The 17,527-nt window shown below is 51.6% G+C and overlaps 1 protein-coding gene across 1 annotated transcript in view; it reads left to right on the top strand.

The window, feature by feature from the left end:
• The window catches only part of EIF4G1 (eukaryotic translation initiation factor 4 gamma 1), a 119,140-nt gene extending 102,085 nt beyond the window's left edge, over nucleotides 1–17,055 (top strand). The window contains 13 exon segments of the mRNA XM_048506946.1: nucleotides 1,702–1,778; nucleotides 3,252–3,354; nucleotides 3,732–3,834; nucleotides 5,819–6,078; nucleotides 6,175–6,290; nucleotides 8,203–8,375; nucleotides 8,491–8,570; nucleotides 9,843–9,952; nucleotides 11,633–11,731; nucleotides 12,000–12,134; nucleotides 13,213–13,294; nucleotides 15,034–15,174; nucleotides 15,790–17,055. Coding sequence (XP_048362903.1) covers nucleotides 1,702–1,778; nucleotides 3,252–3,354; nucleotides 3,732–3,834; nucleotides 5,819–6,078; nucleotides 6,175–6,290; nucleotides 8,203–8,375; nucleotides 8,491–8,570; nucleotides 9,843–9,952; nucleotides 11,633–11,731; nucleotides 12,000–12,134; nucleotides 13,213–13,294; nucleotides 15,034–15,174; nucleotides 15,790–15,971 — 1,661 coding nt within the window. The 3' untranslated portion in view covers nucleotides 15,972–17,055.
• The last annotated feature ends 472 nt before the right edge of the window (nucleotides 17,056–17,527 follow it).

The following is a 17,527-nucleotide window of genomic DNA, read 5'->3' as shown; positions in this document are numbered from 1 at the left end:
TACTCCGTGTCCTGGTCTCTGAGGCAGCAGAAAACAAGCTTGCTCCCTCTTCAATATGACATTACTTCAAGTATTTAAACATTGCTGTCATGTCCCCCCTTAACCTCCAGACTAAACATCCCCAGCTCCCTAAGCCTCTCTTTGTAGGACATGAAGGTCCAGACCTTTGACCATTTTGGTCACCCTCTTCTGGACACATTCCAGCTTGTCAATCTCCTTCATTTGCTGTGCCCAGAACTAAGCACAGTACTCTAGGTGAGGTCTGACCAATGCAGAGTAAAGCAGTACAATTACTTCCCTCAATCTAGACATTATACTCTTATTGATGGATCCCAGAATTGCATTGGCTTTCTTGGCGGCCATATTACATTGCTGACTCATGTTCAGTTTGCTGTCTGCTAAGACTCCCAGATCCCTTTCGCATGTACCGAGGGTCCATTTTCATTTATTGTTGTTGGTTAGCTTCCAGTGGGTGGGCGGACAGTTTAAAAGTACATAGCTATCGAACACAAAGTTGATATAAGTCAGTGATGGCGAACCTATGGCACAGGTGCCAGAGGTATTTGGCGCAAAGATCTCTGTGGGCAGCACAGGAGTGCGTCATGTGGGGGGGTGGAAAAAAATCACATCCCCCCCCACGCGCACACACACACATCTAGGCTGGCCTGGGCCACTGAGCATGACATGCGCGCACCGCGGTGAGCAGGGAGGACTCGGCTGGCGGGCCTGGTGCCTGTGCTCTGGGTGGCTTCTGCCTGGGGAGGGGGAGCTGCTAGAGGCACAAGGCCGGTCTTGTGAGGACTTGCTGCAGGCTAGAGCGGCTGGCCTCTTGGTGGAGGTGGGGCGGAGGAAGAGGGAGCCAATCGGTTTTTTTCTAAACTAAAACTAAAAATTTGAAATATATTTATTGGGTGTAAATAGAACCCAATTCTTAGTTGGTTAAACCATGGATATGGTCTTCTTATTTTTGAATGTTATATACTCATACCTTATGAATTGTTATACTAAAATCTGTTGAAAAGAAATCATTTTACATATTATATTGGCTAAGTGCAACCTCCGTTTAAGTGTGTGACGCGTTTTTTGCTTTCCATTCCTTACGTTACACACAATTGTTGTTGTTTGTTTGTTTGTTCATAAACCTCAGCATTCAGGTTAAATTGCCGGGTTGGCACTTTGCGATAAATAAGTGGGTTTGGGGTTGCAATTTGGGCACTCGGTCTCGAAAAGGTTCGCCATCACTGATATAAGTAATAACTTCCAGGGAAAATGAATGACCGGGCACACCCAAGACAGGAATCGCGTGGCGGTTTTGATTTTTTGAATGGTGGCGTGGTGGTCGTAGGGAGTTAAAGGTTTTAAGGGTTTTTAAGATGAGGTTTTATTCCATACATTTTAATCTGTTACCTGCCTCGGTGGCCCTTGTAAGGGCGGCATGGCAGGGTATACGTTTCGTTAAATGAATAAAATCAGTGATGCAGCTGCGAGATCCCTGTGCAGAGGGAGAGGGAGGGCAAACCTAGCCCCTTCTTGCATTCACCATACTTTTTTGCTTCCCTAAGTGTCACGGCCACGTGCTTGCCCACTTACCCTCATGCACACACCCGTGGGCAGCTTTGCACCCTCCAGCTGTATCCAGAAAAGGCGAGGGCCTTGAAGCAGAAGCTGTTTTCCACAGGTGGGCGAGAATTACGTCTTGAGACGGCGGCTGGAACACCGTCCCGATCAGCAAAGGGAACCGGCCGATCGACACCAGTAGGATAACCAAGATCACAAAGGTGAGCCATCTGGCCCGGGAAAGGGGGTTTAGGTTCTGGCGCGTGGGGAAGAAGGTCCTGCCTCAGCTTCAGGTCATTCATCGTTTCAGTCACAGCAGAGATGGAGAGTTGAGAACCAAAGTGGTGTGAGGTTGTAGAAAGCTGGGAGGAATACGTGAGAGGCAGCGTGGTTAACTGGTTAAGAGCAGGTGGATTCTAATCTGGAGAACTGGGTTTGATTCGCCACTCCACCTGTGTGGCAGAGGCTTATCTGGTGAACCAGATGTGTTTCTGCACTCCTACATTCCTGCTGGGTGACCTTGACCTAGTCACAGTTCTCTCTGAACCCTCTCAGCCCCACCTACCTGTCAAGGGGTCTATTGTGGGGAGAGGAAGGGAAAGGAGCTTGTAAGCCGCTTTGAGTCTCCTTGCAGGACAGAAAAGGGGGGGTGTATAAATCCAAACTTGTTTTCTCTTCTACACTTCTTCTTCTTGTGGCTGTTGTTTTATGCGGACATTAGCTGCCCCTGCACACAGGGGGAAATATAAATTGTGCAAATGAATTTGGCATAGTTCTGCTTCCAAAACTCAGCCTTTGTATGAATCAGGGACTTGCTTTGACAGGGAGAGGTTGGAGGTGAAAGAAAAAGTAGGTGGGATATATGGCTAGTAGGATATGGGGTGATGGGATTCAGAGTGACTAGCACAGTGGTTCTTAACCTTAATGCCGCGACCCTTTAATACAATTCCTCATGTTGTGGTGACCCCCAACCCTAACATTTATCCATTTTACATATGGAGAACACTGATGCAGAGAGTCTTAGGCGACCCTGTGAAAGGGTCGTTTGACCCCCAAAGGGGTCCCGATGCCCAGGTTGAGAACCACTGGACTAGCGCAAGGGAGTGGTGGGCACAGTCACAAAATGGCTGCCGCAGGAGGTGGAGCCAGTCACAAAATGGCTGCTGCAAGAGCCAGCCACAAAACGCCAAGAATCGACTAGCTGTAACTAATAATTGCTCTTCAAGGAGTCAGATGGAAACTCTGCGTAACAAAATGTCACTTAGTCTGCACAGCCTATCAGAAACCATGCTGGCAGAAAGCCCCGCCTAGCCCCCGCCCATTTTCTAAAAACACTCACTGAGCATCAGGGAAAGGGTTGGCGGGCGGCGTGGCTCTCACAGGCGCCATGTTGGGGAGCCCTGGACTGGTGGCGTTCAGAAGTGGTATTGATCTTCACATCCTGACGCTGGGGAACCCCTTCCAGCTTTTGCATTTGACCCTCCAAGCATTTTCTTGGAACGCATTCCTGTGTTCCTTGCCAGGGGGCACTTGCTTTTATTGTACCACGAGGCCTCTGATCTTGCTTGCCTGCCTCCCCTTCCTCTCGCATCGTTTATCATCCAGGTCTTCCAAAGCTGTTCTCTGACTTCACAAAGGCCGCTCACTTCACACAGAACCACCTTCTCATTTTCTTCCTCTTCTTCCCTCGGCAGCCCGGTTCCATCGACTCGAATAATCAGCTCTTTGCGCCCGGCGGGCGACTGAGCTGGGGGAAGGGCAGCAGCGGGGGATCGGGTGCCAAGCCTGCTGAACCAGGTAAGGGCGCGGGCATTGCGAAGAGCTTGTTGCGTTGAGTGGGCCCCAGTTAGCCCTTAACCTCCTGACCACCGCCAGCGTGGCGTAGTGGTTAAGAGCAGGTGCACTCTAATCTGGAGGAACCGGGTTTGATTCCCCGCTCTGCCACTTGAGCCGAGGAGGCTTATCTGGGGAACCAGATTAGCTTGTGCATTCCAACACATGCCAGCTGGGTGACCTTGGGCTAGTCACAGTTCTTCAGTGCTTTCTCAACCTCACCCACCCCACAGGGTGTTTTATGGGGGGGGGGGGGATTGAAAGCTGCTTTGAGTCTCCTTGCCAGAGAAAAAAGGGGGATGTAAATCCAAACTCTTCTTTTTCGTCTTCTCTTTGCACAGCCCCCGATTCCAACCGACCCGCCACAAGTACCTTGAATCGCTTCTCTGCCTTACAGCAGCCGGCTCCTGGAGAGAGCCAAGACGTTCGGCGGGTGGTGCAAAGGTGCGTCTCCCCCCCACGCTCTCCCGGTCTAGTAGATCTCCTTGATTCTCTGGTCTCCTAGGAAAGGTCTCGCAAGGATTGGGTCTGCCGCTCCAAATGCCATGGCTGCCTCTATTCCACACACAGCTCGTGCACTCCACGCCAACCACAATCTTCAGCACTTCCTTACTCCCGTGTAATAGCAGAATCTGGGCCCATAACCTGACAGAGCAGACCTTTTTCCGCGGAAACTGCGTTACCGAGGCAGGAGAAGTGCGGCTGCAATAGGCTTGGCACAGCAGAAGAAACAACACAACACCATAAAGTAGTTTCACTTCCAAAGAAGCCTTTATCATTAGGTGCAGGTTATTTACAGTGTAGACCAGTGGTGGCGAACCTTTGGCACTCCAGATGTTATGGACTACAATTCCCATCAGCCCCTGCCAGGATGGCCATGCTGGCAGGGGCTGATGGGAATTGTAGTTCATAACATCTGGAGTGCCAAAGGTTCGCCACCACGGGTGTCGACAGTATCAGCAAACAATTGGACAGCATGCTCCGCAGCAACTCAGAAATCCCTAGACACAGAACTGTGGAACGTGCTCTACCTTTATACTTCTGTTAGCCTATCACAGTAAAGGTCAGCGATCAGGTTTAAACCGGTTCTGTACAGATACATCAGGTTTTGACAGCTGTTTTGTCTGACCAGTGCTGTCACCTAGATCACATTCATCTGTCTGCTGACAAGATGCACACCACATTTTTTTAAATTCCCTGACAAGTTCTCCGAGCATTCACTCACTCTGCTGTGACCGGCAGCGACATCATCAACCATCCTTTTAACTGGAGATGCTGGGAATTGAACCCAGGGATCTTCTGCATTCAAACCCGATCCTCTGCCACTGAGCCATCAGTGCTGCGTCCTAACAATGTCTTGCCTAACAATGTCTTTGCAATCGTCAGGAAAGTAGTTGAGGCTGTGATTTTCTCATTGCTTGCAAACGGGCTTTTTCACCTGGTTGCTTTTCCCGGTACTCCTGATGTCTGACCAATGCAGTTTTCTCCATGGAAGGTGCGCTCGGTTGCCCACCTTGGCACCGGCAATCCATAAGGGCTATCAGTCACATAAGGGGTCAGTGCTATCAGTCACAGACCAGGAAAGGGATTTGGGCGTCTTAGTTGATAGTTCCATGGGAATGTCAACTCAATGCATGGCAGCTGTGAAAAAGGCAAACTCTATGCTGGGGATCATTAGGAAAGGAGTTGAGAATAAAACTGCAAGGATTGTCATGCCCTTATATAAAGCCGTGGTGCTACCGCACTTGGAGTACTGGGTTGAGTTCTGGTAGCCACATCTCAAAAAAGGATATCGACGAAGAGATAGAAAAAGTGCAGAGAAGGGCAACGAGGATGATTGAAGGATTGGAGCACCTTCCTTATGAGGAGAGGCTGCAGCGTTTGGGACTCTTTAGTTTGGAGAGGAGACGTCTGAGGGGGGATATGATTGAAGTCTATAATATTATGCATGGGGTAGAAAATGTTGACACAGAGAAATTTTTATCTCTTTCTTACAATGCTAGAACCAGGGGGCATTCATTAAAAATGCTGGGGGGAAGAATTAGGACTAATAAAAGGAAACACTTCTTCACGCAACGTGTGATTGGTGTTTGGAATATGCTGCTACAGGAGGTGGTGATGGCTACTAACCTGGATAGCTTTAAAAAGGGCTTGGACAGATTGATGGAGGAGAAGTCGATCTATGGCTACCAATCTTGATCCTCCTTGATCTCAGATTGCAAATGCCTTAACAGACCAGGTGCTCAGGAGCAGCAGCCGCAGAAGGCCATTGCTTTCACATCCTACATGTGAGCTCCCAAAGGCACCTGGTGGGCCACTGCGAGTAGCAGAGTCCTGGACTAGATGGACTCTGGTCTGATCCAGCAGGCTAGTTAAAAAAAGGGGCGGGGGGCTGTGGCACTAGCCTTGTTGCGTTCTCTCCCGTTAGAAGCAGCACCAGCTGCGACCGTTCCGAGAAGGGCGGCGAGCGGGGAGACCGCCTGGAGCGCGAGCGGCCGGAGCGAGGCGATCGCCTGGAACGGCCGGAGAGACTTGACCGGTTGGACCGCAACCGGACCCCCATCACCAAGCGCAGCTTCAGCAAGGAGATGGACGACCGGAGTCGGGAGCGCGAGCGGCAGGGGGTCCTTGAAAGCGTGCGGAAGGTGTCCAGCATGACAGAGGAGCGAGACCGGAGCAGGGAGACGGGTGAGAGTCAGGAAGGAGGTGGCCGGGTCCGGCTGGGCTGTCTTCTCCTGGAATTCTGGGTTCAATTGTCACCTCTTCCTCTCTCTCTCTCTCCAGCGAAACGGGAGCCGGTTGCCCCCGAGGTACCTTCCAAGCCTGCCTTGTCCGAGGAAGAGCTTGAGAAGAAAGCCAAGGCTATCACTGAGGAATATCTTCATATCAATGACATGAAGGTTGGTACTGCCTGGAGAGCAGAGCTACCTGGGTAGGAAAGGGTTTGCTTTAAACTACTGGACAAGGAAACTACTGGACAAGGAGCCACAATTGGGGTGATTCTGGGGAAGGCCTGCATAGTTTGGAATTGTAGTTCCCAACCTTTTTTCACTCGCGTACCTCTTGGCAACCCATTTCCCTAAAACTGTACCCCCAAATTAGCAAACCCATCATGTAATTTTTTCATGTGCTCCCAAACTCTATGATGAGTACCTCTGGGGTTTCTTTGCGAGCCAGGGTGGGGTAGTGGTTAAGAGCAGGTGCACTAATCTGGATAACCAGGTTTGATTCCCCGCTCTGCCATTTGAGCTGTGGAGGCTTAGCTGGGGAATTCAGATTAGCCTGTGCACTCCCACACACGCCAGCTGGGTGACCTTGGGCTAGTCACAGTTCTTCGGAGCTCTCTCAGCCACTCACAGGGTGTTTGTTATGAGGGGGGAAGGGCAAGGAGTCTCCTTACAGGAGAGAAAGGGGGGATATGAATCCAAACCAAACCCAGGTTGGGAATCACTGGTTCAGTATAGAAGAAGAAGAAGAGAAGAAGAAGAGGAGTTTGGATTTATATCCCCTCTTTCTCTCCTGCAGGAGACTCAAAGGGGCTTACAATCTCCTTGCCCTTTCCCCCTCACAACAAACACCCTGTGAGGTGGGTGGGGCTGAGAGAGCTGCGAGAAGCTGTGACTACCCCAAGGTCACCCAGCTGGCATGTGTGGGAGTGTACAGGCTAATCCGAATTCCCCAGAGAAGCCTCCACAGCTCAGGCGGCAAAGCTGGGAATCACACCCGGTTCCTCCAGATTAGATACACGAACTCTTAACCTCCTACGCCACACTTAACCTCCTACGCCACTTAACCTCCTACGCCACGAGCTCTTAACCTCCTACGTCACTAATTCAGATTAGCCTGTGCACTCCCACACACGCCAGCTGGGTGACCTTGGGCTAGTCACAGTTCTCCAGAGCTTTCTCAGCCTCACCCACCTCACAGGGTGTTTGTTATGAGGGGGGAAGGGCAAGGAGTCTCCTTACAGGAGAGAAAGGGGGGATATAAATCCAAACCAAACCCAGGTTGGGAATCACTGGTTTAGTATATAAGAGAGCCCTCTTAGATCATACTGGCGGTCCCTCTGCTCCCGCATCCTGTCTCACACAGGATCCGACCAGTTCTTTGGGAGGGCCAACAAGAGGCATAAAGGCCAAGACCTTCCTCGATAGCACCTCCCAATGCTGGTGTTCAGAGGTTTACTTCCTCTGAACATGGAGGTTCCATTCAGTCACCACGGCCAATCCCCTTCTAAAGCGGTCTTCCCCTGTATCCCTCAATGTTCTTGGATGCCTGCTAGCTTTGGGTGGGCCTTTTGGGGAGATAGATTTTGAATCCAGAGCAGCCTGATCTCGTGAGATGCGAAAACCGAGAGCAGGGTTTGCTCTGGTTAGTACTTGGATGGGCGACCCCCAGTAAAGTACAAGGTTATGGTGCAGAGAGAGGCCATGGCAAACTACCTCTGCTCATCTCTGGCCTTGGAAACCCGTTGAAGCTCGTTGTTCTTATTTTAGGGTGTTGTGGGTTTTCCAGGTTGTACAGCCGTGTTCCAGTAGCATTTTCTCCTGACGTTTTGCCTGCATCTGTGGGTGGCATCTACAGAAGATCTGATGGTAGTCAAGCCACTGACTTTACTACTGTCAGATCCTCTGAAGATTCCAGCCACAGATGAGGGCGAAACGTCAGGAGAAAATGCTACTGGAACACGGCCGCCCAACCCGGAAGACCCACAACACCCCAGTGATTCCGGCCGTGAAAGCCTTCGACAGTACAGATCCTTATTTTGTTCCGAGCGCTTCACACTCAGGCGTCTCCCCTCCCTTCCTGCAGGAGGCGCTGCAGTGCGTGCAAGAACTGGGCTGCCCCTCCCAGCTCTACATCTTCGTCCGGAACGGCATCGAGTCCACCCTGGAGCGGAGCACCATCGCCCGGGAGCACATGGGGCTGCTGCTGTACCAGTTGGTCAAGGGGGGCAGCCTCTCCAAGGAGCAATACTACAAAGGGTAACGCAGCACTTTGCTTTGGCTGGAGGAGAGGGGGGGGGAGGGAACCGCGCTAGCCGATCCCAGCAGGCCACTTGTGAGACTCTGACGGCCGCCTTTCCTTCCTCCTCTGCAGGCTGCACGAGATCCTGGATCCTGGAGTCGATGTCCCACATATATCCACAGGCTGTCCATGGGCCTCCTGTGCCATACTAGGTCAGACCCTGGGTCAATCCATGCCTGTCCATCCATCCATCCATCCATCCATCCATCCGTGTCCATCGTCGTCCATCCATCCATCCATCCACCCGTTGTCCATCCATCCATCCATCCATCCATCCATCCATCCATCCATCCATCCATCCATCCATCCATCCATCCATCCATCCATCCATCCGTCCATCCATCCATCCATCCATCCATCCATCCATCCATCCATCCATCCATCCATCCATCCATCCATCCATCCATCCATCCATCCATCCATCCATCCATCCATCCATCCATTTATCCGTCCGTCCGTCCGTCCGTCCGTCCATCCATCCATCCTCCCATCCATCCATCCACCCACCCACCCACCCACCCACCCACCCATCCATCCACCCACCCACCCACCCATCCATCCATCCATCCATCCATCCATCCATCCACCCACCCACCCACCCACCCACCCATCCATCCATCCATCCATCCACCCATCCATCCACCCATCCATCCATCCATCCATCCATCCTTCCATCCATCCTTCCATCCTTCCTTCCATCCATCCATCCACCCACCCACCCACCCACCCATCCATCCATCCATCCATCCATCCATCCATCCATCCATCCATCCATCCATCCATCCATCCATCCATCCATCCATCCATCCATCCATCCATCCATCCATCCATCCATCCATCCTGTCTGTCTGTCTGTCTGTCTGTCTGTCTGTCTGTCTGTCTGTCTGTCTGTCTGTCTGTCTATTAATTTATATTTCACTCTGACCCACCCTTCCCTGCAGGGCTCTGGGCGGTGAACAGCAGTAAGACAATACAAAATAGAATAATCATAAAGGCATAAAGCAGTTTAAAAAACAATGACAATAGGGCACTTCCACACTTGCAGAAAAATGAACTTTCAGTCCACTTTCAATGCACTTTGTAGCTGGATTTTACTGTGCGGAATAGCAAAATTCACTTGTGAACAATTGTGAAAGTGGATTGAAAGTGCATTATTCTGCATGTGCAGAAGGGGGCTCATGATGGCACCATCCCATACCCTTAATACCATGGTGGTGAACCTTTGGCACTCCAGATGTTATGGACTACAATTCCCATCAGCCCCTTCCAGCGTGGTCAATTGGCCATGCTGGCAGGGGCTGATAAAGTATCGAATCCATAACATCTGAGTATAAAAGGTTCACCACTACTACTATAACATTCTTGGGGATCTCAGGGATTGAACTGGGGAACTTCTGCTCCCACGTCCGCCTTTGTACCTGCAGTGAGACTCGCCTCTTTTTGCTTTGGCAGGGAGATCGCCAAGCCCTTGGTACCAATTGGCAAAGCCACTACTCTGCTGCTGGAGATTCTGGGCCTCCTTTGCAAGGGGATGGTGAGTCGCTTTTCCTCCTGTAATTCTGTCTCATGTGTGCAGGGGGTGGGGGTGGGGGCGACAACGATGACTATACTCGGTTGCTTCTGCTGCCCACCCCACTAGCTTCGCACAACCTGCTTCAACTTTTATTCATTCGCTGCATTCATACCTTGCCTTCCCCCCCAGGAGGGTGTGGCTTACATCTTCCTCCTCTCCTCTTTTTTTGTTCTCACAATAGCCCCACGAGGTAGCTTAGGCCAAGAGAATGCGACTCGCCCCAAGCTTCCACCATTGAACCCGGGCCTCTCAGGTCCTAGTTCCGCAGTCTAACCACTATACCGCTGCCGACTGTGCCCTCTGGTGGAAGGGAAGAGAAGCACATCACGGAAGTGGGGCCATCTGGTGGCCTTGATTCTAACGTTGCCAACTTCCAGGTAGTCAAAAGTAATCACACTAACGCGTACTCAAACTCACTTAGTGAGTATCCTTTAAACGATGGCTATATTGGGACTCTTTAGTTTGGAGAGGAGACGTCTGAGGGGGGATATGATTGAAGTCTATAAAATTATGCATGGGGTAGAAAATGTTGACAGAGAGACATTTTTATCTCTTTCTCACAATACTAGAACCAGGGGGGCATACATTGAAAATGCTGGGGGGAAGAATTAGGACTAATAAAAGGAAACACTTCTTCATGCAACGAGTGATTGGTGTTTGGAATATGCTGCCACAGGAGGTGGTGATGGCCACTGACCTGGATAGCTTTAAAAGGGGCTTGAACAGATTTATGGAGGAGAAGTCGACTTATGGCTACCAATCTTGATCCTCCTTGATCTGAGATTGCAAATGCCTTAGCAGACCAGGTGCTCGGGAGCAACAGCCGCAGAAGGCCATTGCTTTCACCTCCTGCATGTGAGCTCCCAAAGGCACCTGGTGGGCCACTGTGAGTAGCAGAGTTCTGGACTAGATGGACTCTGGTCTGATCCAGCTGGCTTGTTCTTATGTTCTTATGTTCTATATAGCATAGAATTCTATCTTTCGTTCACCGATAACAATTCCAAAAAGTTCAAAAATAATTCCACTGGTAAGTACAAAGTCTAGTTTGGCTATAAAACCTCTAGATTTGGTTTTATTTCGGAAATCCTTGCTGGAGGAAAGTTCGCTTGGGCCCCTTGTGTTCTAAGAGATACACTTGGGAGGTTTTGAGCATACACTTAAATGTGTCACACGCAAAAGTGCCAAACCCGTGTCTCCTACAAGAACGCTGTTGCCTACCTTGCAGGGTTGTTGTGAGCATAAAACAGAGAAGGGAACTATATAAGTTGCTTTGGATCCCCATTTGGGTGGAAGAAAAACATGCTACCGAATCCCAACCATAGGGAGTTTCAGGCGAGAGACAAGCAGGGATAGCTTCCTGTCGCCTTTGGCTACCTCTGCGTAGGAACCCTGGCCTTCTGTGGTGGTCCCCCATCCAAGGCCTAGCCAGGGCCACCCCTGCTTAGCAGCCAAGCTCTGACATGCTCAGAGGAGCCCGGGCTGTTTATTCTGCAATAAGGGAGGGAAAGGTGTCAATTAAACCCACAGGCCCTTTGGCAGGGAGGCCACTGCTCTGATCTTGAATGCCCACCTGCCAGCAAATTGAGATTGCCTCTGTGTTTCCTACAAACTGGCCCCTGAGCCTCTCTTCCCTCTCCGCAGAGCCACAAGAAGGCTGGATCGCTGTGGAGAGAAGGGGGTCTCAGCTGGAAGGAATTCCTACCCGAAGACCAGGATGTCAATAAGTTCATCACGGAGCAGGTGAGTGGGCAGGTGTTCAGCCAGCTCCGGAGGCCCACGGGGGATCCCTTTCACCTCCCGAGCATCCTCTCCCCATCCCATAGTGACCATCATGTATCTCAATGGGGAGGGCTCCTCATGGGGGGCTGGAGCCCACCACCTCGCACAGTCATGTGGGGGGGGGGCGTAAGCAGTGTGGTTCCCCCCACAGCTGTGCCCCAGGGCTCCTGTGGCAGCTGTCCATGGTCCATTGCTCTGACCAGTCTCCCTCTCCCCCGTGCCATTCCAGAAAGTAGAGTACACGATGGGCGACAGCTCGGACACGCCCAGCCGGAAGGAGCTGACCTCCGAAGATCTGTGCAAGCAGCTCGACAAGCTGTTGAAAGAGAGCGCAGATAACCAAAGAATATTCGATTGGGTCGAGGTGAGTGGGGTTTTGGCCAGACGAACAGCGGACGTGCCGAGTGCGGGGTGGGTGGTATACGGAAAGGCGTAGGGGTCAGCGGTAGAGTGAGGTTGGCAAAACCCACGTTAATTGGCAAAAACCCCTCCCTCCCCTTCCGTGCATGCCATCCCTCCCCTCTCTCTCCACTCCCTCCACTAGGGTGGGTGGGCCTTGTCAAGGTCCCCTCCCCTCCCTTACATGCCACCCCTCCCTCCCTCCCCTTCCCCAGCCACTGATGCAACTAAAGCAAAACCCACGTGAATCAGATATCAATCCTCTAATTCAGGGGTCTGCAACCTGCGGCTCTCCAGATGTTCATGGACTACAAATCCCATCAGCCCCTGCCAGCATGGCCAGTTGGCGCAGCAGTGGCGTAGGAGGTTAAAAGCTCGTGTATCTAATCTGGAGGAAACAGGTTTGATTCCCAGCTCTGCTGCCTGAGCTGTGGAGGCTTATCTGGGGAATTCAGATTAGCCCCGTGGTGGCGAACCTTTGGCACTCCAGATGTTATGGACTACAATTCCCATCAGCCCCAATTGGCCATGCTGGCAAGGGGCTGACGGGAATTGTAGTCCATAACATCTGGAGTGCCAAAGGTTCGCCACCACTGGATTAGCCTATGCACTCCCACACCCGCCAGCTGGGTGACCTTGGGCTAGTCACAGCTTCTCGGAGCTCTCTCAGCCCCACCTACCTCACAGGGTGTTTGTTGTGAGGGGGGAAGGGCAAGGAGATTGTTAGCCCCTTTGAGTCTCCTGCAGGAGAGAAAGGGGGGATATAAATCCAAACTCTTCTTCTTCTAGTCCATTAACATCGAGAGCCGCAGGTTGCAGACCCCTGCTCTAATTCAAGGGCCGGTAAGAGCGGCCGAGTGGGAAAGAAGGACACGAATCTGGGTTAGATGGATCTCCCCTGTACCGAATTAGAACTGTGGTCCCACAAGGTCCATATTGTCTACTTAGACTATCAGCAGCCCTCTAGGTCTTAGGTATTTTGCTAAACCTGCTTGCCCGTCAACCGACTGAACACTGATTTTTGGCACCTTCTTTTCTGCCAGGCAAACTTGAGTGAACAGCAAGTTTCATCTAACATGTTCATCAGGGCCCTGATGACGTCGGTGTGCCATTCAGCTGTTGTCTGTAAGCATCCATTTGGTTTGGGGAGGAAGGGGGAGCTGCCAGCGTGGTGTAGTGGTTAAAAGCAGGTGCACTCTGATCTGGAGAACCAGGTTTGATTCCCCGCTCTGCCACTTGAGCTGTGGAGGCTTATCTGGGGAACCAGACTAGCTTGTGCACTCCTACACATGCCAGCTGGGTGACCTTGGGCTAATCACAGTTCTTTGGAGCTCTCTCAGCCCCACCCACCTCAGAGGGTGTTTGTTGTGGGCGGAGGGGAGAAGGGAAAGGAGTTTGTAAGCCCCTTTGAGCCTCCTTACAGGAGAAAAGGAGGATATAAATCCAAACTCTTTTTCCTCTTCAGGGAAGGGTCTCCTTTAGTTATCTCTTGGAGTTCTGGAATTCCATTAGGTTACTGATTTGTCACAGGAAACAGTCCTATCGGTTGATCTAGCTTAAGATCATCTCCTTGAACTGGTAGTGGAGGTCTGTCAATCAAGGAGAAAGTCTTTCTTAACCGGTTATCCCCAAGATCAGGAGATCTTGAGGAATCTACCTTGGCACCTTCTTCTGCATGCCAGTGTGAATGCTGATATCGTCGGTTGATTTGCAGAATAGTCCCCAACTTTTTAAAGCCTTTTGGAATTTTGATGCAGGGGGGTGGGAACCAGTCATAAAATGGCCGCTGTAGGAGGTGGAGCCAGGCACAAAATGGACATTGTAGGAGGTGGAGCCAGTCATAAAATGGACACTGTAGGAGGTGGAGCCAGGCACAAAATGGCTGCTGTAGGAGGTAGAGCCAGGCACAAAATGGCCACCGTTAAGAGGTAGAGCCAGGCATAAAATGGCCACTGTAGGAGGTGGGGCCAGGCACAAAATGGCTACTGTAGGAGGTGGGGCCAGGCACAAAATGGCTACTGTAGGAGGTGGGGCCAGGCATAAAAAAAGCCGCCTTGAGCCCTCTGGGGATAGGCGGCCTATAAGTTTAATAAAATAAAATAAATAAAATGGCCACTGTAGGAGGTGGGGCCAGGCACAAAATGGCTACTGTAGGAGGTGGAGCCGGTCACTGAGGAATCCCAAGTGCAAAGAAGAAGGAGGGATAATCTAAGAAATGCACTTGGGAAGAGGAGTGAGTGAGAATGAAGTTAACACTGTGGTGAAAGCTGGGAGTAGAAAGCTGGGAGTAGAGCCAGTGTGGCATAGTGGTTAGAGCAGACGTTTCCCTAATACCCTGCGGGCATTTTGGAATTCTGGCACAATGTGGTGAGCGCAGCCATAAAATGACTGCTGCCGTTTACCTTCTGTCACGCAGTGAAGACCCCTTTGCTGTGGTTGCGGCTGCTGCCAAAACACCGTTTTTATAAATCCAAGCAGCCAGTCATGTCTCCAGTGGCCTGTCACAAGCCCCGCTGAGCAAGAGCCCCTTCTAGCACTGTCTCCGTTTTCAAAAAACACACAGGCACCATGGCGCCCACGGGCACTGCGTTAGGGGTCCCCTGGCTTAGCCTATCAGATTGAGATCTGGAAGACCAGATTTGAGCCCTTGCTCTTCATTAAAGCTTTTTGGGGGGTTTCCCTGAGCTAGTCCTTGACTACCGGCCTCACCTTGCAGGGTTGTTGTGAGGGTAAAGGGAAGAAGAAAACAATGTAAGGGGTTTAGAGTCTCTGTTGGGGCCCAGAAGGCGGGTTATCAATGGACGAACGGGGGTGGGTGTGCACGAAGAGTCTCTGAGCCAACCCTCTTCCTCCCGCTGCCGCAGTCGAGAATCCATATCGGATGGACAGCGCCGTGATCAAGATCCGCGCCACAATGCTGCAGAAATACGTGAGCGACGAGCACAGAGAGCTGCAGGCCCTCTACGCTCTGCAGGCCCTAGTGGTGAAGCTGGACCAGCCAGCAAGTAAGTGGGACTCCCAGGCCTGGGGATGGGGCGGTCCCCGCTTAGGGGGGTGCTGCAGGAGAGGTTTGGTGGGACTGAATGGGGCCCCTTCTACTCAGGTAAGTCTGATTCGGTTCCCTGGACTAAGATCGAGGGCATTTGAGAGCAGGAATTGGAACGGGGCTTCCTGATCAGTGTGAGGAGTGGTGGGATTCTAATAATTTAACAACCGGTCCGCCCCAGCCATGCCCCGCCCTGTCCCCTGGGTGCTACGCCACTGCATACCAATAATTACAACGATCCCTTTCTGCCTAGAGGTGAGGGCAGTGGAAGATTTATGGAGGAGAAGTCGATTTATGGCTACCAATCTTGATCCTCTTTGATCTGAGATTGCAAATGCTTTAACAGACCAGGTGTTCGGGAGCAACAGCCGCAGAAGGCCATTGCTTTCACCTCCTGCACGTGAGCTCCCAAAGGCACCTGGTGGGCCACTGCGAGTAGCAGAGAGCTGGACTAGATGCACTCTGGTCCGATCCAGCTGGCTTGTTCTTATGTTCTTATGAAGGGAGGGGGAGACTCCACTGATCCGGCTCAGCCTTCTTCTCTCTCTCTCTTTCTCCCTTTCTGCGCTCCCAGACCTGCTCCGCATGTTCTTCGATGCCTTGTATGACGAGGACGTCATTAAAGAGGAAGCCTTCTACAAGTGGGAGTCGAGCAAAGACCCGGCTGAGCAGCAAGGGAAAGGGGTTGCGTTGAAGTCGGTCACCGCTTTCTACACTTGGCTGCGGGAAGCCGAGGACGAATCGGACAACAACTGAGCGCCGGCACCAGGGGAGGGCCCAGCTGAGCCTGCCCCGCTGCTCCGCCCCCCCTGTCCCCTGGAGCTTTGGACTCCCTTGGGAGAGGGGCCGCGTGGGGGAAGGGCAAGCAGGCCTGACCGCTGTCGTCCTCCCTCCCTTTTCTCCCATTTAGGACTTTCTTCTCCTTCCTTTAAAAAATTTTTTTTGGGGTTTTTTTTTGTTTTGTTTTAAAGGCCTGTATTGGTTTGTGTCTGACGATAATAAATTGATGCTGAAGGAGGTAGGTGTTGCTGTGGGCGCTCCGCTCAGCCTCCCCTCCACCCCCGGGCCGACACCCCGGACACCTGGATGATTTTAACGAGCGGGGCCCCTCCCCCCCAACTTTTGCAGCTGCAATGGCCCCGAAACACACGTCTCCGGAAGCGGGCTAGGGGAGGCTGCTGCTTCGCCCCCTCCTCGCCCTTCCCAGTTATTGCTGAAATATAGAGAAGAGAGTATATAAATATATATATATAAAATATAAATATAGACTTATTAAATCTTTTGAGGTTTCGGAGGATGGGACCGTAGCGTCCGCAAACTTCCTCTTTTTTTTCTTCCCGCGCCCCCTAATATCGCCCGCACTCTCGGATCACCGCCTGGAATCACACAAACCCCTTGATGGATTTTTTTTTAAAAGGAAAAATCATTTCAAAACATCTACCTTGTTTGGGAGCTGCTTGAGTGTCACTGGCAGAGGGACGGGTCGGGGGGGGGGGTGAAACACCACCCGGCCTCGCCTGCCCCCCCCATACATGCATCCACCCACCCACACCCACGCTTTTGGGGGCTGGTCAGGCCCGCCCGGGCCCCAACCACTCACTTCTTCCCTTCGCAGGCCACGGTTGCGCAATCCGCCTCATCCGTGCCGGACGGTGGAAAGGAACTGCGCTTGTAACTAGAAAACGGGGGGGAAAAGCGAAAAACGAAGATTCAATTACCGGTCACATTAATTTGTAAATATTTTTTTGCCTTTTTTTTTCTTTATGGAGTATTTAATTGAAGATTTGAAGGCATCTCTTTTCACCGTAAAAATGGAAATAAAAAAAAGAACATTGCTAAATCAAGGTGACTTGTGCTGCTGTCCGGCGTCACCTGGGCAGGTTTGTCCCCAAAGCGCCTTGTCCCGTCCGACTCTCTGCCTGCGGAGCCATGAGAGATTTTCAGCAGCTCAGCTCGAAAGCTCTCTTTTGGGGGAAGAACCGCTGGGCCTTAGGAAGAACGAGGTTCCCCCCAAAGTATCCAAGGATCTGAAACCTACCTGAAGCCAAAAGGACCCTCCAAGGGAGAGGAGGAGGAGGTTTGGGCAACGCAAGGTGTCTGGCAGGGGGAGGGAGGAACCGACATGGGTCAACTCTAGCATAACAATCGAGGCTGGACATGGCCCAAGATGTTCCTAAGCCGTTTTGGTTTGCTTTTGGCCATGCAGATTTTAAAAGCTGCAGAAGACACGACTGTTGAGTTATTGGGGAGAAAATCAAATTTGGCGTAGTCCTAGTTACCTTTTAAAGGTAAAGCACCAGGTCATTACTGAC

Source organism: Sphaerodactylus townsendi, linkage group LG08 (assembly GCF_021028975.2).
Source record: "Sphaerodactylus townsendi isolate TG3544 linkage group LG08, MPM_Stown_v2.3, whole genome shotgun sequence".
Lineage (NCBI taxonomy): Eukaryota > Metazoa > Chordata > Lepidosauria > Squamata > Sphaerodactylidae > Sphaerodactylus > Sphaerodactylus townsendi.
This window is presented reverse-complemented; position numbering and strand designations above follow the sequence as displayed.